Source organism: Juglans microcarpa x Juglans regia, chromosome 2S, assembly GCF_004785595.1.
Source record: "Juglans microcarpa x Juglans regia isolate MS1-56 chromosome 2S, Jm3101_v1.0, whole genome shotgun sequence".
NCBI classification, from domain to species: domain Eukaryota; kingdom Viridiplantae; phylum Streptophyta; class Magnoliopsida; order Fagales; family Juglandaceae; genus Juglans; species Juglans microcarpa x Juglans regia.
In genome coordinates this window covers 26,173,166-26,198,548 of record NC_054597.1, presented here as the reverse complement: position 1 = coordinate 26,198,548, position 25,383 = coordinate 26,173,166, and the positions used below count along the sequence as shown (strand labels likewise).

General features: G+C 36.4%; 2 protein-coding genes and 1 long non-coding RNA gene across 4 annotated transcripts; all 3 read left to right on the top strand.

Annotated features, from left to right (window-relative positions):
* The first annotated feature begins 11,649 nt into the window (after positions 1 to 11,649).
* Positions 11,650 to 12,690, top strand: LOC121253505. The gene has a single exon (XM_041153512.1). It carries the CDS (start codon positions 11,650 to 11,652, stop codon positions 12,688 to 12,690), a length of 1,041 nt encoding a protein of 346 aa, XP_041009446.1.
* Positions 12,691 to 15,961: 3,271 nt separating this feature from the next.
* LOC121253504 lies at positions 15,962 to 17,002 on the top strand. The gene has a single exon (XM_041153511.1). The coding sequence runs from the start codon at positions 15,962 to 15,964 to the stop codon at positions 17,000 to 17,002; it is 1,041 nt and encodes a 346-aa protein (XP_041009445.1).
* A 5,183-nt stretch (positions 17,003 to 22,185) lies between these two features.
* LOC121251488 lies at positions 22,186 to 24,237 on the top strand. 2 transcript variants are annotated; one of them, XR_005938027.1, is made up of 4 exons: positions 22,186 to 22,406; positions 22,871 to 23,024; positions 23,165 to 23,232; positions 23,974 to 24,237. It is a non-coding gene; the product is annotated as an uncharacterized LOC121251488 (long non-coding RNA). The 2 variants fall into 2 exon arrangements; XR_005938028.1 differs by having other exon boundaries at positions 22,205 to 22,406; positions 22,871 to 23,070.
* The last annotated feature ends 1,146 nt before the right edge of the window (positions 24,238 to 25,383 follow it).

Below are 25,383 nucleotides of genomic sequence, written 5' to 3'. Positions count from 1 at the left end.
CCAACGCAACTATAATGAATGAGGTTGTACCATAGAACAGTTCAATCGGATGCACCCCTTCATTCGATGGGAAAGGCAAACCAACCCTAACAGAGGATTGAGTTCAAGATATTAAGGAGATATTGCGGGTGCTAACCTGCACAAATAAACAAAAGGTGGCATATGCTACATTCAAACTGACCGATGAGGTAAAGAGATGGTAGATATTAGAAAGAACTATCCTAGAAGCAGGGGGACAAAAATAGCCAGTTGGCTGCATTTATGCAGATTTTTCTTGACAGCATTTTCCCAAGCTTGGCTCGAGAGGATAAGGCAATGAAATTTGCCACTTTGGTGCAGGAAACCTTGATGGTGCACTAGTATGCAGCTAGATTCATTGAATTATCTTGTTTTGCTGCATATCTGATTCCTGATGAAGAAAAGAAGGTGCGTAAATTCAAACAAGGGTTGAATGAAAAAATTTATGAACGAGTAGTGGGCTTCTAGATTCGGAACTTCTCAGAATTGGTAGATAAGGCCACAGTTTTTGAACAAAACCTTCAAAGGAGCGCTGCATTGCACAATCAGAGGAAGATGACTATTTCATCAGGGCATCATTCTGGCATGGACCAAGGATCGTGGAAAAAGAGGAATGAAGGTAGTAGCTTGGGTAAGAAACCGGTTCAGGGCACCTAACAAGCATATCAATGTAGAACTTGCAACCAAGTACATGCCAGAGTATGCAGGAAGGAAACAGGACTATGCTACCGTTGTGGCAAATCGGGTCACTATCTCAGGGACTGCCCTTTGCAATTTGATAGCAACAAACCACCACCAACTAGGGCAGAAGGGACAGCGTGAGGCAATATCCAGCGTACTACTACACCTGCACGGGTTTTTGCTCCGATACCTGGAAAGGCTAAGGATAGGAATGATGTGATCACAAGTATGACTTCTTTGTTATGTTTTAAGATATTAATTTGTGGGTTGAGGTTAAGACTTGGAAATTTTAGTGCATGAATGATGTTGACTGTGACCATAGGTACTCTTCCTCTGTTTTCTAATAGTGCCACTATGTTATTTGATTCGTGAGCGACACATTCGTTTGTTTCCATGACTTATTCTCGATTTTGTACCTTAGAAACCGAAAAGTTAAAGTCCAAGTTAGTGATCGCAACCCCAACAGGAAATTTGGTAGTCTATAATGAGGTTCTACCAGGGTGTCCTTTATCAATTGAGGGAAGATTAATGCCAGCAGATTTAATAGTGTTTAACATGATTGGGTTTGATGTGATTTTGGTATGGGTTGGTTGGCTTGCTACCACACCAGTATAGATAGTTTTAAAAATGAAGTGGTTTTTAAACCCCCAAAAGAAAGTGAATTTCGGTTCACAAGTTCAAAAGTGAGGTTGCATCCACCCATCATATATGCCATTCAAGTTGGAAAATTGTTACGTGATGATTGTCAGGGATTCTTAACCTGCGTGGTAGAAGCACTAAAAGAGGAGTTGAAGTTAGAGCATATACCTGTTGTGAGAGAATACCCATAGGTTTTCCCAAAAGATTTACCTGGACTCCCACTCGAGCGGGAGGTAGAGTTTGCCATTGAACTAGTCCTAGGCACGACACCCCTTTCGAAAGCACCTTACCAGATGGCACCGTCTAAATTAGTGGAACTCAAGGAGCAGTTACAAGATTTGTTAGACAAGGGTTTCATCAGACCCAGTGTATCACCTTAGGAAACTCTAGTTCTCTTTGTGAAAAAGAAAGATAGATCGATGAGAATGTGTACTGATTATAGGGAACTTAATCGGATGACCATAAAGAATAAGTACTCGCTACCCTATATAGAAGATTTGTTTGATCAACTCCAGGGTGCTCAGGTATTCTTAAAGATTGATCTTCGATCGGGTTACCATCAATTGAAAATCAGGGCAGAAGACGTGGCTAAGACGGCTTTCAGGACCCGATATGGCCATTATGAGTTTTTGGTCATGCCTTTTGGCCTGACTAACACCCCAACAGTATTCATGGACTTAATGAACAGGGTGTTCCATGAATTTTTGGATAAGTTTGTTGTGGTTTTTATTGATGATATACTGGTATACTCTAGAAGCAAGACTGAGCATGAAGAACATTCGAAACTGGTACTTGGGACACTCAGAGATAAAAAGTTATTTCCTAAATTACAGAAGTTTGAATTTTGGCTGGATTCAATTGCATTTCTAGGGCATGTTGTTTCGAAAGACGGCATATCAGTGGACTCAGGAAAAGTGGAAGCAGTAGTTAGTTGGTCAGCACCAAAGAATGTTCATGAGGTTAGAAGTTTTTTGGGATTGACGGGTTATTACCGTCGGTTCATTGATGGTTTCTCCAGGATAGCAGTTCCTCTTACAACACTCACCAGAAAAAATAATAAGTGTGAATGGACAACAAAGTGTGAAGAAAGTTTCCAGGAGTTGAAACAGAGATTAGTGACAGCTCTAGTGTTAAGAGTCCCCACTGCTAGAGGTCGATTTGTAGTTTATAGCGATGCATCAAGGCTTGGATTAGGGTGCATACTGATGCAACATGGGAAGGTTATAGCATACGCCTCACACCAACTGAAAGTGTACAAGAATTATCCCACACATGATCTAGAACTTACGGCAATCATTTTTGCACTTAAGATTTGGAGACACTATTTGTATGGGAAAAAGTGTGAAATTTATACGGATTACAAGAGTTTGAAATATTTCTTCACCCAAAAGGAATTAAATATGAAGCAGAGGAGATGGCTTGAGTTAATCAAGGATTATGATTGCACCATCAATTATCACCTGGGAAAAGCTAATGTTGTAGCGGATGCCTTAAGTAGGAAGTCAGTGGGACCGGTAGTTGCAGCCCTTACCACACAACATAGGTTGTTAATGGACCTAGAAAGAGCCAGTATTGAGGTCATCACTAGTGATACAAGTACTTTTATGGCCAGTTTAATAGTTCAACTAGTCTTGATAGATAGAATCAAAACTACTCAGAAAGTGGATTCAGGGTTGGTAAAGCTAGTGGAAGAAGTAGGGAACGGGGGCAAATCTGACTTTAGCATTTCCAAGGAATGAGTTTTAAGGTTTAGAGGCAGATTGTGCGTGCCAGCTAATGAAGAACTGAAAAGGGTAATTCTTGAAGAAGCACACCGTTCCTTATACACAGTTCACCTGGGGAGTACCAAGATGTATCAGGACTTGAGAAAGCCTTTTTTGTGGAATGGTATGAAAAAAGAAATTGCTAAATTTGTAGAACAGTGCCTAACTTTCCAACAGGTGAAGGAGGAGCATCAAAGACCACCAGGACTATTACAACCACTCCAGATTCCAGAGTGGAAGTGGGAACATATCTCCATAGACTTTGTGACTGGCCTACCAAAGACATTGAGCAGACAAGATGCTATATGGCTGATTGTGGATTGCTTAACGAAAACCGCTCGTTTTGTGTCCATTAAAGTTTCTTATAAACGGAGACACTAGCTGAGCTGTATGTACAGGAGACAGTAAGGCTGCATGGGGTACCAGTATCCATTATGTCGGATAGAGACCCTCGTTTCACTTCCAAGTTCTGGAGAAGCTTACAAGAGGCAATGGGTACTAAGTTAAGTTTTAATACTGCATTTCACCCTTAGACAGATGGACAGTCAGAAAGAATTATTCTAATCTTGGAAGACATGTTGAGGGCTGTGTGATGGATTTTAAATGAACTTGGATGCGAAATTTACCATTGGTCAAGTTTGCTTATAATAATAGTTTCCAGGCTAGCGTTGGAATGGCACCCTACGAGATTTTGTATGGTAGAAGGTGTAGATCTCCATTGTATTGGAATGAATTAGGTGAAAGGAAACTTTTGGGGCCAGAGATTATTCAGCAGACCACAGAGAAGATAGATATCATTCAGGCTACAATGAAAACAACTCAGAGCTGACAAAAGAGTTATGCAGATAAATGTCACCACCAGTTAGAGTTTGAGGTTGGAGATAAAGTATTTTTGAGAATAGCACCGATGGAAGGAGTTATGAGATTTGGAAAGAAGGGCAAGTTGAGCCCAAGAAATATTGGGTCATTTGAGATTCTTGACTAGATTGGACCGGTGGCTTATAGAGTAGCACTTCCACCGGCACTTGCAGGAGTGCATAATGTATTTCATATTTCCATGTTGAGGAAGTATATACCTGACCCGACGCACATTATTGACTATGAACCACTTCAGATTCAGGAATATTTGACTTATGCAGAAGAACCAATTCGAATCTTAGAAAAGAAAGAACAAGTGTTACGGACTCAAACTATTCCTTTGGTTAAAGTGTTGTGAAAAAATCACGCTACTAATGAAGCTTCTTGGGAATTGGAGGAAGAAATTCTAGATAAGCACCCATGACTTTTTTATGGGAATTTTGACAATTTATAACAAATTTCGAGGACGGAAGTTTTATAAGGGGGGAGGATGTAAGACGTAGCCCACTGTCAGGCCCAGGCCCATGGAAAGAGTTTCCAGATTCCACGTCGCACAAGTTCACGCCATTTCTCCATTTTCATGCAAGTCTCTCCTTCCCTTTTTCTTTAGGTTTGATCGATTTACTACTTATAGCTATTATATATGTTAAGCAACAACAACCCTAGAATAAGTGTCGCTCGTTCTCCTCTTCACAGAAGGCCAAACCAAGGTCTCCTCACTAGTGAGGATTGTTGCGGTCAACCACAGCCTCCACCACCCACGATTGTATTTTTTTCTTTTTTCAAAAAAAAAAAGAAAAAAAAAAAGAAAAAAGGAGAGTGTGAATCTAGTGACCCACTACACCCACACGTTACTGTCGCACAGTTCATCCACTCTCCATTGTGAACCTCTATCCAAACCTCACCACCGTGCCCAGCCACACAAAGCTACCACCCAACACCTCCCGTAGCCTCTGTTGCAAGCCACAAAACTCCCTTTTTTTTAGCCACATGAAACAGAGATCCACCCACTAAACCACTGCACCGCATCGCACCAGCCACTCCAAGCCGTCGCCACCAGCACGAAAAAGGGTGCCGGACACCCTCAGGCCACCTCAGCCTATAACAATCCCTCACAGTGAGTATCTCTCTCTCAGTTTACTCTTTTATCTCCGCTCTCTCGCTCGCTCATCTCTCCCTCTCCCTCGTTTTCAACTCTCTCTCTCTCTCTCTCTCTCTCTCTCTTTCTCTCTCCTTGTGTGACGCCATTGGGGAAGTCAACACCACCTCAGCCCAGCATCCGTCGCACTCCCACGGTGCCATTGCCTCGGTTTTCCGTGGGTAAGCTCCTATTGCCGCTCACATTTAGGCCACTGCTTGTTTTTATTTGTGGTTGTTGTTGATAGTTGCTTGAAAAGGAAACATATGGTGTGTATATATATATATATATATATATATATATATATATATCGATTAACCCAGTAGGAAGAGGAGTGTGTTTTGGTTTTTACATTTCTACCTTTTTAATTAAAAACATGCTTTAATTTTTGGAAAGGTTTTTTAATGGACTACAAGAATTATATTGATGGGCTCAGTTTTCTTTGATTGGTGTTTAAATATAGTGAGCTATTTTTCTATTGGGCTGGGCTTGAGATTATTTAGACATACATCATTTTGATAGACTTGTATATTTTTTTTATTAGTCTTGATTTTATTATGTTTGATAAACTGTTTTAGTAATTTTATTGGGCTGAGGTTTTTTTTAGCAAGCTAAAGTTTCACTGTTATAAATATGAGTAATTGGACTCAAATTCCCTTTATAATTATATTATATAGTATTAGATTTTATAGTTACACTTCAATAGTAAGGAAGTTTTTTTTTAAAAAAAATGTTTTAGTCGAAGTTATTAAGGGGCATTGATGATTTTAGACAATGATGATATATTCTAAGGTTATAGGAATTTTAGGTTTGGAGAATTTAAAATAAGTTAATTGAGAATTTTAAGCTTGAGTATTAAAATACATGTTCAATCGAGATTTACGAGAATTACGTGATTACCTTATAGGTGATGATTAATAATTGTTCGGTATTGTTGAGGAAAATTTTGGAAAGCTAAGAAATTCAGGTAAGCGGCATTCATATACTAGACTTTGCATAAAAATAAATAAAATGAAATGGGATTGGTTTGTATAAATATGCATGTTGTCTTAAAAACAAAAGGCGAAAAATAACCTCAGTAGATGTTTTGCATTCACTCATGAAATATTATTATGAAAGAGAAAAGAAGTGCTTTTGACGTGAATAGTATAGACATGAGCAATATTTGACATGCTTCTGAAATGTACAAAAGAGCGAATATGATATCTGTGAATCTTTGTATTTATGATATGAAAATGATTTGCATATGTTTTTGTTCAAATGAAAATTATGTGAATGTGTTCAGCACATGATTTGATATGATATGGATATGAAAAACTTTTGGCATACTTATTTGTTTTGACTTTGGTTCGGAATATGGTTCTGATATGATAATACTGGTTCATGTGATATGGTTGGTACCAACATAATATGATATGATATTATGTGTTCTTTTCTGTGTGCACACTCAGGGTTTTGAAATTGAAAAATGGAAAGTTTCACAATATGATACTGCCTGGTTTGGCGACCGGGGATAGCACAACCTTACCACAAAGGTTAAATATGGTATATAATATATTATAATAAGATAAAGATGTGCAGTATGTTACGCAAAAATGATTTTTGAATATGAAAAGGGTATTTGAATATGAAAATAGTTTATGTACATGAAAATGAAATGTGTTGCTCCTGCATACTAAAATTTTTAAAAATGGCTCATGTTTACATACTAGTATATGTTCTATGCTTGCTAAGTTGTGGATAACTCACCCCTTATTTTCATTATTTTTCAGATGATATTGATGACCCAGCTGATGGTCAGGAATAGAAATTGAAGCTTGACTAGATATGGATAGAAGGTCGAGTACCTAAGAGTACCATTATTAGTAGAAGGACTTAACTTGAGTATTTGAAGTACTTTAGGTTGTTTGGAGCTATTGAGACTTAAAAATGTATCGTTTTATTTCATTGAGATTATTGGGAGATTGTGGACCCCCCCCTTTTGGTTTATGTTATTTTGTAATGATGACTTATGAAGTTTGTATTATGATTATTTGGAAAATATGAGTTTGCATACTATTTGTGAAATCCTAGAGTGTTTAGATGCTTGGGGGAGACAAGTTTGTAAGTGACAGGTAGTAATTTTCCGACCCTTCTGGGTATGGGGCGTTACAATGCCTCCCCAGCCATTTGAAGACTTTTTATGTATTTAATGTGAAACACTTGAGACCTTGTTTTGTGGATTTTGATGCAGCTACAATGAACTTGAGGGCGAGTTCTTTCCAACCCAGGGAGACTAATGCAGGAGAATCCGAATCAGATGATGTTAAGTTGTCAGATTGTACGTTGACTGCGCTGAAATGCGTTGAAGTGGCAGATCAGAGTAAAGATGATAGGAAATCATAATCTTTCCTTGATTAGGTCAGTTTTGTGCACATTTCGGTATTTTGGCCATAATTTTAGCTACAGGTATCAGAATCGCATATATGACCCCAATTCAGAAAGCTCTTTTCGGCGCACAAGCTGTGGTCACCTAGTTACACTTTTTAGTGTACATCATTTTTTAGGCTAAATTTTACTGTTTTCCCCTCTAAATCCCTATTTTTAGTTTTTTTTTTTTTTTTTTGCCTTTTATACTGATATTTCATTTATCATTTAGGAAGTGACTTTGAATTCGATTTGGTTTAAATTTTTTACAGATTACTTCTTTTATTACGTATTTACTTTTGGTGTGATTATTGAGATTTTATTATTTTTGGTAAGCTTATGATATGATCGATTTTCAGCTATTACAGCTCGGCTTGTGCGTTGATTTGACTATTTTGGATTTTGACAATTTTGAATTGAAAATCAGAGTCGTTTTTTCGGAGTTTCTCTTGTCTTCATTCCCTGTTAATTATCTGTTGAAACTAACCTACAGACTAATCACTATTCTGATTGGTGTCACCATGTTAGTAGGGACGTCATCCCATCTTTCCACGTCAACTTTCTTCCCATGCTAGTGCTGGGCCTCCTCCTTCTTAACTTGACTCGTGGGCCAACTATGCTTCGATTACTAGGCCTTCTCGGATGAGTGCCCAGCCCGGTAGGGGGTTTAAACATGACTTCCAGATACCCTATGAATTTGATTTTGGTCCACACCCTCTAGTCGAGCTAAGGAAGGAACCGTTGAAATAGTAGCTTCCATATAGTCCAACTGGTGGTAGACTATCTAGATCAATGTACGTAGTCTGGAGTCATACTTAGGTAAGGGGCACTATAGTCATGTGATGTTCCAATAATATTGCCAATTGGTGACGGCACGATGGAGTGGCACATGTGGTGTTTTGTAGGTTGGAGGAATGGGGCAGAACATGAGAGAAATTGAAGAAGATGGTCATGCGCTTGTTCTTTGGCGACGCTTGTAATTCAAATATCCTAAAGTCGTCCAGGGACTACAAGTTAATGAATCTTTGTTTTTTTGTGAGACAGCAATTTCCTTTTTTTTCTTTTTTTTTTTTTTTTTTGTTAGAATTTTAAAAAGCTTCTGAGAACTGAGTTCATAACTTTTTGTGGCTGCAATTATGAAAAATCCTTATTTTTCTGTTACTAAAAATATAGTTGGAAAAGCCTCTCAATTTCATAACATGATAAATATCTAAGAATTTTACTTTTTTTCGAATTACACTCACTCTTATATATGTGGCTCCACCACTAAGAAGAGCTCCGATCGATCTTGAAGGAATTTACATAGAATGAGGAAAAAGAGTTCATGATCAGAAACAGCACCAACTTTATGGACTCGTTTTTAAAATATATCTTATCTTATTTCATCTCATCTCATTATTATAATTTTCTCAAATTTTTACATAAAAAAGAAAAAAAATAATTTAATTTTTTTAAATTCTAAAATAAAAATAATATTAAAAAATTTATTTAAATAATATTTTATTCAATTTTTTAATTTTAATCTCAATTTATTTCTCCTCATCTTCCAAAACAAATGAGATATATAAGTAAGCTTAATGCATGTCAAACATTTTTTTTTTTTTTTTTTTAACTCAAGTCGTGTATTCACGTGGTTTAGAATCTTTAGATGCAGTGTAGATGAGTTTTGTCCGAGAATGAAAAGGTCATACTTTAAAATCATATAAAAATAAAACCTCCAGCTGGCAGAACCAGAACTAACGTACACGTGGCACCAGCCAACATTGTATACCAGAAATGGTGGGGATGAATAAGCGGCTGGTTGTAATCATGAATCATGATATCATCAACCATGACGCTAGAATCGTCAGAAGGACTTGCCATAGAAGCAAGGGAGCAGCTGGTTTTAAATTTCTTGAAATATTTTTTAAAAATTAAAAATATAAATTTATTAAAAAATAATTCTTTAATTATTAAAAAAAAAAAGATAAAAACAATGGATGAGAATTATCGATTGCCACTCTCGGCACGACGATCTCACCCTGTAGGCAATTTCAGAAACTTTACTGGGATGGCCGCTTCTCCAATGAAAAAGCATTCTGGCATTCGACTGTTGCCAGTAGGCAATTTCAGAAGACCCTTTGTGGCATCTAGGTCCCCTTCCAATAATTTTTTCCTTTTCTCGACATCTTGATTATTTTTCACCATCGTTATAAATTCTATACAATTATTATAAAATCATTATAATTATTAATACTATTTATATAAAAAAAAATCTAATTATAAATTATTATACGTACTAATAATACACGCACTCATTTAATATTATTAATAAAAAAATAAATTTTATTAAAAATAATATTAATTTAAATTTAAAATATGAAGGCAACGATATTAATACGCAGATTGATACGCAAATTTATATATAACAAAACTATTTATACAATCATTAATATTTATTTATATAAAATAAAATCATTACAAATATTATACAATCATTTATGGTATTTACATCTATCTCATTTTTAACAATTTAAAATTATCTCATCTCACTTTTAATTTAAATATATCAAATTTTTAAAAATTATCTTAATTCATCTTAATTTATAAATCTTATTATTATTTATAAGGGATTTGATAAACACACAACACTTTACACAATATTTTTATAATACATTATAATTCAAATATATCAAATTTTTAAAAATTATCTTAATTCATTTTAATTTATAAATCTTATTATTATTTATAAGGGATTTGATAAACATACAACACTTTACACAATATTTTTTATAATACATTATAAAATAAATGTATTTTTATAAAATTATCATGTTAATTTTTTAAAATATTTTATAAAATTATTCTCTTTTAAAATATTATTGTATATTGTGTGTTTATATATATTTTTTAAATTAAAACTCTCTTATGAAATTTCAAATACGACAAAACTGTCAGTGCTTTTCAGAAGACTGAAGACCAGTGCTTTCACTGCAGACACTGCTTTTTTCGAAAGGGCTGAAGGCTTCACGGACAATAATTCTAAGCACAATATTTTTATAAAAAAATATTTTATAAATATAAAAAATAGTTATTTAACAAATTTGAAAATAATTAATATTTTTATTTGATGTTTTATAAAATAATTTGATTAGAAAAAAATATTATCATCTTATAATATTTTTATCAAGTATATTATAAAAAATAAAAATCAGGTAAGTAATTTATAAATTATTATTATTTATTTGTAAATAAAACAAAATCATTACAAGCACTATACAATAATTTGTGAGATCTACATTTATCTATTTTCAAAAAGTTAAAATTATCTCATCTCACTTTTAATCTAAATGCACAAAATTTTTGAAAACTATATTATCTCATCTTATTTCAATTCAATTCGTTTAATCTCATTATTATTTATAAATCATCTCATCTCATCCCAATTAAACAAAAACTACAACAAAGACACATCTACACTTATGGCGAAGAATTATTTATGTGATGAGTCGATGACCATACATTACTATAATTATTTTATTTTCTTAGTATGGAAGATTTCCTCGACCATTCCATCAACCAAACTTGACAGTGAGAGAAAAGGGACAGAACTTGACCCAGGGAGGCGAGACAGAGGCCTAGACAGATTATGTTATGATTATTTTTATGGTTCTAAGTTTCAAATAAATTATTTTGATAAGCACATGAGACTTCCTTATTTTTCATAAGTGCTTCCGCAGACCTTATTTTGGATTTTCAGTATTTATTGAAGTTTATTATTTTATGAAAATTTTTCGCATCTGGTGCATTGTTAAAAAGAAAAAAGTTTTAAGTTCAAGTTTAGTAGTAGCACACTGGCTCCTCGAAAATTCTAAAATGTCTTTTCGGAAACGGGATGTTATAGTTGGTATCAGAGCCAGGTTGAAAGATTCTGTAGACTTTTCAAAATAGAGAGAGAAAAACTTTTGCATTGAATTTAAAATAATAATAATAATAATAATAATAATAAAATAAATAATTTTTTTGGAAAATAAAAGATGAAGGAAAGAAATGTCTAGGCCAAGGTCTCCCAAGGCAAGTTCTGCTCTGCAGTAAGTATGTTATAAAATTTTCTTTTAGTAGTTGAATTCATTTTTTTATTGATATTGTTAAAACATGCATGTTAGAATGGCACCTCGTGGAAGAAGACCACGCGTACCCCCGTTTGAGAGCAATACTGTACAAGATGATAATTCAGAAGTACTCGCTGCTGCAGCGACACGTTTCTTTCAAAGGATGGTCAATGGTGATATGGTGGTAGGTAGAACCACACAAGTAGGATGCACATTAGAACAGTTCTCCCACCAGCACCCACCTACTTTCGATGGCAGATTGAATTCCTTAGATGCGGAAAGCTGGATTGAACGCATGGAGCAGATTTTCGAAGTGCTCTACTGCACGGATGATCAGAAGGTGAAATATGCCACTTACCATTTGACTGAAATGGCAAACAAATGGTGGAAGTCGACTCGGGCTTTGGTTCAGTTGGAATTAGGGGAAGCAGTCCCCATTTCTTGGGAGCATTTCAAGAGAATCTTTCTGGATCACTTTTTCCCACGAACTCTTCAAGAGTCGAGAGCTCGCCAATTTATAGACCTTACTCAAGGATCAATGACGGTAGCACAGTATGCTACGACATTCATGGAGCTTTCCCGTTTTGCCAGTTACTTAATTCCAAATGAGGAAAAGAAAGCTGAAAAGTTTGAGCGCGGTCTGAATCGCAGGATTAGGGAGCGTGTACGTACTCTCAGGATTCGGAATTTCACGGAACTAGTCACCCGTGCTACTATTGCTGAAGAAGACATTCAAGAAAGTATCGATTACAATAATCAAAGAAAGCGACAGCAGCAGCAACAACTCCAACCAGCATCACATGGGGATAAGAGGCAATGCCAGAATAATGGACAACGGCCACGACAGGGCGAGACAGGATGGCTCCCCATGTGTGGGAAGTGTAGTAAGAGGCATGCAGGGAAATGTTTGATGGGAACCGGAGCATGTTTCAAATGTGGGAATGAAGGACACCATCTTCGAGATTGTCCTGGGAAGAACATAGCTACTACTCAAGCTACAAGAGATGGACAGAAGTATATGGCACCAGCTCGAGTTTTCTCCTTGGCACAGTTGCGTGGCACCAATGCGCCCGTCAATGAGAACACAGGTAACTAATTTCCTCAATTAGAAATATTGATTATTATTGGAATATTAGGTATGTAAGTTGTGGTATTCATTATGACTATTGGAAATATTATAGGTGCTATAGGTAATGAAATTCTATCTTAGAATGAATTATAGGAGTTAGGATCTGAACTTTAGAGAGTCTCAGGTTACGATTTATTTGAGATTATTATTGCATGTGAAGAGTTTTATTATTCTATGTGGAGAGTCTTAATTACTTTTCTGTGGAGTTCAGATAATCGTCTAATAAAATTATTTTAGGCTTACAATCGAACCCAGTATCGACGTTTACAATTTTGGAGAATTAGTACGTTGGTTGTTGAGGTCTAGCAAATTCCGAGGACGGAATTTTTATAAGGAGGGGAGATTGTAACGGCCCGATCTTTTATTTAGAAATAAATTATCAGATGATTCTTTTTATAAACCTAGAGTTAAATCTCCATTATTATTATTATTTTCCCTCCAAACCCATGAATCCTCTTCATAATACAACTCCTCTCTACCGGATCTTTTTTTTTTCTTCTTTGAATTTGAAACACGCACCAAACCTAATCCACCCGCATGCACATGCACGTCTCTTCCTTTATCTTTATCTAGGGTTTTCATTGGTATATATATAGAGGCTTATTGTGTCCAGTTCAAGCGTCTTTTTCCAGCGTGAACAACTAGCCTCAAGCCGAAACCAAACCCATGCCTTCTTCCCCACGCAGCACTATGATTCCCTCCACGCCAACCCAAGCTGCAAGCCGCACTCCCTAAGCCCCTTGTCGCTGCCCCCACTTCATGCACGGCCTCCAGGCCACGTCCAGGAAACAAGAAATCGAGAGCCACCTGCACGACGGAAACCGTGCGTTAGCACTACCCCAGCCCCACAAAAGAGCATAAAAACTTGGCCTCCTTCCATAACCACGACGCAGCTCCTCCCTCTGGCCACCCCGTAGCCCAGCTAGCAGAACCACTGCACGGCCTGCCCTCGGAAAAGCCATCAACCTGCTGCCATCCTCCCCTGTTTAAGCCCCCAAAAACAGAGCACTGAGCTCTCCGACCGTGAGCCACAGCCTAGCCCCCTCAGCCACAGAACACGCCGACGCCACCACTGACCACCATAGAATACATCGGACCACCCTCAACCGCCAAGGCACGCCATAGCTGCCACGGACGCACACTGTTTTTGCACGTCCGAAACAGAGCATGCAGTCACCTTCTCCACGGTAGCCACCTCAAGAGGCGCCGAACCCCTTCTCCGACGACACAGAAACAGCCGGCCAGCACAACCCAGTGGCACCCACTCCGTCCCGGTAAGCCACGACCGTCGTCGTCCCCCTCTTTCTCTCGGTTTGTTTATGGCTTGACTGAACTCCCGCTCTCCTCCTCTCGGCGTCATACCACCACTGCCCAGAGAACCCAGTCACGTCTCCGGTCCTTCCCCAGCCACCCATTGCCGCCGCTCATCAGCTTCCTCTCTCGATGAGCATCGCACCCCCAACCTGATTGCATGCATTTCCTTTCACGCGTAAAACCAACCCGAATCCATGCAAACCGTAAATCAATCTTTTTTTTGGTTAGTTAAATTACAAAAATGCCCCTCTATTTTTATTTTCCCAAAATGCCCATGTACAGTATGTTGTTTTCCAAAAATATCCTTGTTTATTTGAGACTAACGGGTAAGGATATTTTAGTGTCAGGAAGTGTTTAGGTTTAGAAAATATAGACTATTTTAGTAGTTAGGTTTTTAAATAGAATCACTTGTTTAATTAGAAATTTATGCAAAATACGTGTTTATTTTTATAGGCGACCGATTTCGTGCCGAAAATAGTGGATTAGCATTGCAAGGTAAGTAGCATGATCATATCCTTACGCGTATGTACAGTGAGCTGTTTGTCTTTTTATAAAAGATATTATGCATGTATGCCCTTTATTGGAAGCTCCTTTTTACGTACCCAAAATATGATAAAATTATGAAGAAGTCATGATTTTATGTGAAAGACTATTCATGAAATTATTTATGAAGAAGTCATGATTTTATGTGAAAGATTATTCATAAAATTATTTAGGAAATGCATGATTTTATGAGAGAGTTATTTCGTAAAATATTTATGAAAAATCATGATTTTATGCGATGAAACATGTATCATGACGTTTATGAAAGAATGCGATTCGTTTGAAATCTATGATACGATATGACAAGTATGTATGTGATTTCTTTTGAAATCTATGATATGATATGTATGTGATTTCTTTTGAAATCTATGAAATGTCAAGTATGCAAGTATGATTTGATAAAATATGTAACGGCCCATGTTATGATATGAAAACGGTACCTATGTTATGGGCATATTGCATTGCCAGGTCGTGCATGCTGGTAGTGCACCCAGTATTGTCTTCCTTATGTATGGATTCCACAACCCGCGGCCACGGGCGGAATCGGAATCTATTTAGATTCGCTAACCCTAACTCACGGGGGTCAACAGTGGGTAACGGCCTATGACAAGTGAAAGATAAGTTAATGTTTATGCCATGTTATTTATGAATGTATTTATGAATATGCACGCTTTTTAAAAAACTTTATGTTTATTATGTTTACTATATGATGTGTTGCTTATTGAGTATTCGACTCATTTTAGTTTTTTTTATGTTTTTTTTTTAAACCACCCCAGGTGATGACATTTATGAAGACGAGACTGCAGGACAGAACTTGACCCAGGGAGGCGAGACAGAGGCCTAGACAGATTATGTTATGATTATTTTTATGGTTCTAAGTTTCAAATAAATTATTTTGATAAGCACATGAGACTTCCTTATTTTTCATAAGTGCTTCCGCAGACCTTATTTTGGATTTTCAGTATTTATTGAAGTTTATTATTTTATGGAAATTTTTCGCATCTGGTGTATTGTTAAAAAGAAAAAAGTTTTAAGTTCAAGTTTAGTAGTAGCACACTGGCTCCTCGAAAATTCTAAAATGTCTTTTCGGGAACGAGATGTTATAGTTGGTATCAGAGCCAGGTTGAAAGATTCTGTAGACTTTTCAAAATAGAGAGAGAAAAACTTTTGCATTGAATTTAAAATAATAATAATAATAATAATAATAATAATAATAATAATAAAATAAATAATTTTTTTGGAAAATAAAAGATGAAGGAAAGAAATGTCTAGGCCAAGGTCTCCCAAGGCAAGTTCTGCTCTGCAATAAGTATGTTATAAAATTTTCTTTTAGTAGTTGAATTCATTTTTTTATTGATATTGTTAAAACATGCATGTTAGAATGGCACCTCGTGGAAGAAGACCACGCGTACCCCCGTTTGAGAGCAATACTGTACAAGATGATAATTCAGAAGTACTCGCTGCTGCAGCCACACGTTTCTTTCAAAGGATGGTCAATGGTGATATGGTGGTAGGTAGAACCACACAAGTAGGATGCACATTAGAACAGTTCTCCCACCAGCACCCACCTACTTTCGATGGCAGATTGAATTCCTTAGATGCGGAAAGCTGGATTGAACGCATGGAGCAGATTTTGGAAGTGCTCTACTGCACGGATGATCAGAAGGTGAAATATGCCACTTACCATTTGACTGAAATGGCAAACAAATGGTGGAAGTCGACTCGGGCTTTGGTTCAGTTGGAATTAGGGGAAGCAGTCCCCATTTCTTGGGAGCATTTCAAGAGAATCTTTCTGGATCACTTTTTCCCACGAACTCTTCAAGAGTCGAGAGCTCGCCAATTTATAGACCTTACTCAAGGATCAATGACGGTAGCACAGTATGCTACAACATTCATGGAGCTTTCCCGTTTTGCCAGTTACTTAATTCCAAATGAGGAAAAGAAAGCTGAAAAGTTTGAGCGCGGTCTGAATCGCAGGATTAGGGAGCGTGTACGTACTCTCAGGATTCGGAATTTCACGGAACTAGTCACCCGTGCTACTATTGCTGAAGAAGACATTCAAGAAAGTATCGATTACAATAATCAAAGAAAGCGACAGCAGCAGCAACAACTCCAACCAGCATCACATGGGGATAAGAGGCAATGCCAGAATAATGGACAACGGCCACGACAGGGCGAGACAGGATGGCTCCCCATGTGTGGGAAGTGTAGTAAGAGGCATGCAGGGAAATGTTTGATGGGAACCGGAGCATGTTTCAAATGTGGGAATGAAGGACACCATCTTCGAGATTGTCCTGGGAAGAACATAGCTACTACTCAAGCTACAAGAGATGGACAGAAGTATATGGCACCAGCTCGAGTTTTCTCCTTGGCACAGTTGCGTGGCACCAATGCGCCCGTCAATGAGAACACAGGTAACTAATTTCCTCAATTAGAAATATTGATTATTATTGGAATATTAGGTATGTAAGTTGTGGTATTCATTATGACTATTGGAAATATTATAGGTGCTATAGGTAATGAAATTCTATCTTAGAATGAATTATAGGAGTTAGGATCTGAACTTTAGAGAGTCTCAGGTTACGATTTATTTGAGATTATTATTGCATGTGAAGAGTTTTATTATTCTATGTGGAGAGTCTTAATTACTTTTCTGTGGAGTTCAGATAATCGTCTAATAAAATTATTTTAGGCTTACAATCGAACCCAGTATCGACGTTTACAATTTTGGAGAATTAGTACGTTGGTTGTTGAGGTCTAGCAAATTCCGAGGACGGAATTTTTATAAGGAGGGGAGATTGTAACGGCCCGATCTTTTATTTAGAAATAAATTATCAGATGATTCTTTTTATAAACCTAGAGTTAAATCTCCATTATTATTATTATTTTCCCTCCAAACCCATGAATCCTCTTCATAATACAACTCTTCTCTACCGGATCTTTTTTTTTTTCTTCTTTGAATTTGAAACACGCACCAAACCTAATCCACCCGCATGCACATGCACGTCTCTTCCTTTATCTTTATCTAGGGTTTTCATTGGTATATATATAGAGGCTTATTGTGTCCAGTCCGAGCGTCTTTTTCCAGCGTGAACAACCAGCCTCAAGCCGAAACCAAACCCATGCCTTCTTCCCCACGCCGCACTATGATTCCCTCCACGCCAACCCAAGCTGCAAGCCGCACTCCCTAAGCCCCTTGTCGATGCCCCCACTTCATGCACGGCCTCCAGGCCACGTCCAGGAAACAAGAAATCGAGAGCCACCTGCACGACGGAAACCGTGCGTTAGCACTACCCCAGCCCCACAAAAGAGCATAAAAACTTGGCCTCCTTCCATAACCACGACGCAGCTCCTCCCTCTGGCCACCCCGTAGCCCAGCTAGCAGAACCACTGCACGGCCTGCCCTCGGAAAAGCCATCAACCCGCTGCCATCCTCCCCTGTTTAAGCCCCCAAAAACAGAGCACTGAGCTCTCCGACCGTGAGCCACAGCCCAGCCACCCTCAGCCACAGAACACGCTGACGCCACCACTGGCCACCATAGAATACATCGGACCACCCTCAGCCGCCAAGGCACGCCGTAGCTGCCACGGACGCACACTGTTTTTGCACGTCCGAAACAGAGCATGCTGTCACCTTCTCCACGGTAGCCACCTCAAGAGGCGCCGAACCCCTTCTCCGACGACACAGGAACCGCCGGCCAGCACAACCCAGTGGCACCCACTCCATCCCGGTAAGCCACGACCGTCGTCATCCCCCTCTTTCTCTCGGTTTGTTTACGGCTTGACTGAACTCCCGCTCTCCTCCTCTCGGCGTCATACCACCACTGCCCAGAGAACCCAGTCACGTCTCCGGTCCTTCCCCAGCCACCCATTGACGCCGCTCATCAGCTTCCTCTCTCGATGAGCATCGCACCCCCCAACCTGATTGCATGCATTTCCTTTCACGCGTAAAACCAACCCAAATCCATGCAAACCGTAAATCAATCTTTTTTTTGGTTAGTTAAATTACAAAAATGCCCCTCTATTTTTATTTTCCCAAAATGCCCATGTACAGTATGTTGTTTTCCAAAAATATCCTTGTTTATTTAAGACTAACGGGTAAGGATATTTTAGTGTCAGGAAGTGTTTAGGTTTAGAAAATATAGACTATTTTAGTAGTTAGGTTTTTAAATAGAATCACTTGTTTAATTAGAAATTTATGCAAAATACGTGTTTATTTTTATAGGCGACCGATTTCGTGCCGAAAATAGTGGATTAGCATTGCAAGGTAAGTAGCATGATCATATCCTTACGCGTATGTACAGTGAGCTGTTTGTCTTTTTATAAAAGATATTATGCATGTATGCCCTTTATTGGAAGCTCCTTTTTACGTACCCAAAATATGATAAAATTATGAAGAAGTCATGATTTTATGTGAAAGACTATTCATGAAATTATTTATGAAGAAGTCATGATTTTATGTGAAAGATTATTCATAAAATTATTTAGGAAATGCATGATTTTATGAGAGAGTTATTTCGTAAAATATTTATGAAAAATCATGATTTTATGCGATGAAACATGTATCATGACGTTTATGAAAGAATGCGATTCGTTTGAAATCTATGATACGATATGACAAGTATGTATGTGATTTCTTTTGAAATCTATGATATGATATGTATGTGATTTCTTTTGAAATCTATGAAATGTCAAGTATGCAAGTATGATTTGATAAAATATGTAACGGCCTATGTTATGATATGAAAACGGTACCTATGTTATGGGCATATTGCATTGCCAGGTCGTGCATGCTGGTAGTGCACCCAGTATTGTCTTCCTTATGTATGGATTCCACAACCCGCGGCCACGGGCAGAATCGGAATCTATTTAGATTCGCTAACCCTAACTCACGGGGGTCAACAGTGGGTAACGGCCTATGACAAGTGAAAGATAAGTTAATGTTTATGTCATGTTATTTATGAATGTATTTATGAATATGCACGCTTTTTAAGAAACTTTATGTTTATTATGTTTACTGTATGATGTGTTGCTTATTGAGTATTCGACTCATTTTAGTTTGTTTTTATGTTTTTTTTAAACCACCCCAGGTGATGACATTTATGAAGACGAGACTGCAGGACAGAACTTGACCCAGGGAGGCGAGACAGAGGCCTAGACAGATTATGTTATGATTATTTTTATGGTTCTAAGTTTCAAATAAATTATTTTGATAAGCACATGAGACTTCCTTATTTTTCATAAGTGCTTTCGCAGACCTTATTTTGGATTTTCAGTATTTATTGAAGTTTATTATTTTATGGAAATTTTTCGCATCTGGTGCATCGTTAAAAAGAAAAAAGTTTTAAGTTCAAGTTTAGTAGTAGCACACTGGCTCCTCGAAAATTCTAAAATGTCTTTTCGGGAACGGGGTGTTACAAATTGTGTAGTACGTATAAGTTACAAAGTTATTGTATAAATTATACTACAACATGAAAAGTTGACAGATATCCGAAATTAAGTAGTGTGTGTGTGTATCGTATTAGAGTATTGGTATTTGAATGCTTTTACATCACACATAATCTACATAGCATAATTTGATTTGTAAGACTCAAGTTTTAAAATTTATTTTTTTAATCAAATAATGTCATATAGATGGTTATGTGGTATAAATCTTTCAAATAGAATTTTCTTATTGTATTATCAATAAGAGTAAAGTATTAAGTTAATAGTTAAATTATAGTTATAAAAGGAATAGTATTAAACTTATATGCTCTAATCGATATAGTTCACGTTGCTTGAAATTAAAAATTCTTGTGTACATGCTACAATTAATGGAAAATGATACTATGTCGCCTGAGTTTACCACCCCAATTTGAATGCTAATATATATATATATATATATATATAAATTCTTAATAGTTAAAGAAGTAACTATTAGTGAATTGATGTATTTAAAAAAATAAATATATTTAAAAATGCTTAAAAGAAAGAAAAGATTTAAAAAGTGCAAAAGCACAAGGAACACACCTAGCGATACACATTGGGCGGCATAGTAACACTGTCTATAATTGGAACATGGTTGTGGAACTACTAATTAATTATAGTATAAGAAATTAAGTATCATGATCTAACTATTAATTATAATTACTCTAAGACATAAACTAGTATATATGATGGTATAAGTTATTTTTAAATATGTCATGAAAGAACATGTAGCAATTACTTTATGAAATACACTAGTATATATTCTAGTTTTAAGTATATGTAAAATTGATTAATAATTTGTGATACTATAAATATTATGACATAATTACTAATGCTTCTACAAGCTGTATAGTTGAAAATAAGTTATATACTTCAATATAAATATATGCTACATATATATATAATAACTATATAAATTAATTCTATAGAGTTAATACCTACTTTAGATTTGAATAACCTATACCGCACCAGTTACACCCTTAAACCGGTACTTTAATTTTGCCTGTTTCGGTCCTGTTCAATTCGATTTTTCTAGTTATAGGATAGTATTAGTGGATTATATAGTGATATAGTATTAGTATAAATAACAATATATATAATAATATATAGTAATATCATATAGTGATATAGTATTTGATTATGTATGTTAGTGATAATATGCTAGTAATAATATGCTAATGTATGTGTATGATATCAATTTGTATATCATATACCTCCCGCGTAAATCACCTTCAACCTAAGAACCAACTGCCGTTGCTGAGCTTCCAGATTAAAAAATTATATTAAATGTTATATTAAGATTTATAAGATTAATTTTATGTTATATTAAATATTATATTAATTTTATGATCAAATATTCAACTTTAAGATTAAGAAATTATAAGATTAATTATAAAAATTATGTATAATATAAAAAATCATATAAAACATATTTTATATAATATTATAAATTAAAATATATATATAAACCGGTATGGTGTTACAAAATGGAAAAGTGAAATCAAACCGTTTCGACCGGTTCTGAAAAAAATGAAACCAATACTGGGCCGAACCGATTTTGAATAGGACTGAATCCATCGGTTCGGTCTAGTTCTCTAGCTTACCGGTTTCTTTTTTCCTACCTAGACCCAATAAAAAGTTAAAAAGAAAAGAAAAATTTAAAAACTCATTATTCTATTTAATGTATTTTTTTTAATCATTTTCTCATGTTTTGCAAAGTTTTTTATCACGAGTGTTTTTTATTGGTGTTGATCAAATATACTTTTTGTGGTCCATCAAATATAAAGAAATTACACAAAAATAATTTCAAAAATTGATTTGGTTTTATGTGATCTGTCATATATACTTTACAATTTATCGGGTCACATCAAATTATAAAATTACTCTTGTATAATCTCTTTATGATTAGAGTATTTTTCATTTTTTATTATAACTTTTTCATATTTTACAGATAAATATTTGCAATATATATATTAAAAAAAAATAAGTGCGACATACTTTAGTTTTAAAAGTTAGCGGCAAGTAGAGTCTAGCGCTAATTTTCCTTAGCTAATTTTCACCTTGGCGCCAGATACTGGCTCCGACCACAATTTCAATATTCATTTGACTTTTAAATGCATTTCAAAGGTGGGGGCGTGCGGAAATAGTGGAGATGGGAAGGCTGTTGGGCGGTTCAAGCACTGCGAGCATAAATATAGCGGTGCAAAACAGCCTAGAACGGCGCCGTCCAATGTTCTTCTAAAACCCAAGAAGCACCGACGAAGAACTTTGAAGAAGTGAAAAGCTTCGTCAATGGCGTACTTGCTCTCCGTAAGCTTCTCTTTGCCTCTCCTCTCTATAATCCACGAATCCAACTTCAGGTAAAAAAGTTAATACTCTTTAGTATCGAAGCACTCTTTCAAAAGTTCCTCTCTTAAACCCTTGTTTGGTTGCTGAGAAAATGTCAGGAAAGAAAACTTTCGAGTCTTCAAGGAAAAAAATAAAAGAAAGGACAAACTTTTCAATGTCTTCGAGAGGTAAAAGGCTTGTTTGCCTGAAAAAGAATTCAGCCAAGTTACAGCTACATTACTATGCTAGGTTGGGTTTTTTTTTTTCCCCTTGAAACTCATGTAAAACAAACATACTCAAAATTTTTCCTTTGTATTTTCTTCACATTTTCTCGGGAGCCGAACTGGTGGAAATAATGAGAACCGACTCATTCGGATGGTGTATTTATTTCTGGGCTCTTTTCTAATATGCTTATTTTAGTACCCAGTGGATTGATAATTGTGGTCGCTGCCCACGTCAAATTTCTCTACACTCCGTTGTCACGTTTGTTTTACAGAGTGCTTTTTTTTGGACATTGTAAAATTGTGCACATGATGAAGGCTGGAAAGCTATTCATCGTGGGCTTGGCAAGATAGGAGAAAACTAGGGCTGAAGGAAAAGTTCTCGAAGAAGCTAAAATGATCAACAAGTCCCTCTCGGCTCTTGGGAATGTCATAAATGATCAACACATCCTGTTTCATGTTTCCAAGCTTACTAGTATTCTACATGATGCACTTGTTGGTTTCCTAGCCTTCTCATCATGCCAGTATCAACTTGTAGTTAATATCCAATCTTGTTTGTAATCTTGCAGGGTGGGGACTCCAGAACTGCTTTGTTGTGTTGTTGCTTACCGAGCCCTTCAAATGCATCTGAGAACCTGTTAAGTTCTCTTTAGCATATTTTTGATGTCTTTATATGGGCAACTGTTTCTAGAATGAGCTTTGTTTTATATAGTTGGGGGAAAGAATGGATAACAGAGAGAGCACGATTATTATGGAAAAAGATGTGCTTATCCATCCAAAACTGGGGCCAGGTGGGACTTGTTAATTTAGGATTATGATTGAGCAGCTCATGCTCATTCTCTGTCCTTGTTATGGTCAACCCGTACACAATATGACCAACACCTCTCAAATGATAACTTCCAAGTTTTAAACCAAAACCATAGGCTTTGCTTTTGTTTATGTATTGATCATCAACCAGTAAATCTATTTTACATCAAAACTAATCTTTTTGAGCATTTAACTATATTCTTGATATGTTGAACTGCGAAATCATATATCCACATGTTATATATATATATATATATATATATATATATATATATAGCCCCAAACTTTTCTTGCTTGGCATTACCATGCAATGCTTAAATTAGCAAATCCACAAACCAAACGCCAGGCTGAATAAACTCAGCTTTGTCTGACGACTTGCTTTCCCTCAATAGCATGAGCAAGACGGGACTAATTAGATGGGCCAAGTGGTGGGTGGTACAATCTTTTAAATCTACATAAGTTGTATACAACGACAAAGTAGTCATTAGGCTTGCATAAGTTGTATACATCTCATATCCTTTTGCTTATAACTCTCTCCCTCATTAAAGCCTTCTCTTTATTTCTGGAGCAGGTAGAATGGGTTGAAGACCAGCAAAATGTAACCTCCAGATTAAAAATATGCCATATCCCCTTTTTGGAGTGGAACGTGTAAAGAGTTGCAAGTTGGTCAGACCCAACCGCAAGGTCTCCCTTTTTTGGGGATTGTGGTATTCTATTTGGATTACTAGAGTATGAATCATTCTTTTGTATTACATTTTGGAAATTAGATAGTTTCATTGTATACAGGAAATTTATAGTTTATGTATTACTTGGAGAATCACCTGTTTAGGCCTTACTTTTTTTTATAGTTTATTTTTTCTTGACAACAAAAGGAAGAGGCCGATAATACTTTTTATTAGTTTAGAAAGAGTTTTTTTTTTTTTTTTCACAAAGAGGTGAAATAAATAAAATTATTTATGTTTGTGGGTGCCTATTTTTGTGCATTTGTAAATTTTGTGGATGATATATTGTAAATTTAAATTGGTCAATTACCAATATTTATAAGTGCCGATAATACAATATCTAAAATGTTGGGATTGAAATTTATCGGCATTTGAAAAAGTCAGAAAAATAATGCTTAATTACTGGCATTTGTAAGCGTCGATAATGCAGTCTCCAAATGTTGGGACCAAAGAAATTTATTCGCACAAGTAGACGTCAATAAAATAAAACTATATTTATTCATGGGTATCGAAAAATAAATAATCGACTAACTACTTCTTTTTCGACATATGTAAGCGCCAGTAAAACATTCTAGAACGTTGGGAGTATAAACATTTGTCGACGCTTATAGACGTCGATAAAATAAACTACCTCGGTTGGTGGGTGCCTATTTTGGTGCTAACAAAATAACTACCCAATTATTGGCATTTTAAAATGCCAATAACATTCTTCAAAATGTCAATACCAAAAATAATTTACTAACGTTTATAGATGTCAGTAAAATAAAAAATGATTACTGACATTTGTAAGCACCGGCAACACAGTCCACCAAACGTCGGGTGAAACAAATATTAACGGCACTTATAGACGCCGGTGAAAATAAATGTTGGGGAGGAACTGGTTGATTGCCGGCATTTGAAAATGTCAGCAACATAATAAACAAAACGGCGATAACCAAAAATGGGATGGTGGCGTTTACATAAACGCCGGCAAATAATATTCCCTACCCTTATGTGCCGGCGCTTGGATCGTGCCAATAAACAAACGCCGGTAAAAACATTACCGGCAGTTATTGTCCAATTGCCGACGTTTATGGGGCGTTGGCAAACTGCCCTTTTTTTGTAGTGTGTGCTCTTAGGTATAGTCTCGTACCACTGGCTAAGAATTAAGATAGGGAAATTTTGGTTTCTAAAGATTTGGTCTTTGATTTTTGAAGGTAATCCTTATCAATGATCAGTTTCCCAGACCTAGACTTGAGGTGGTGACTAACGACAACATC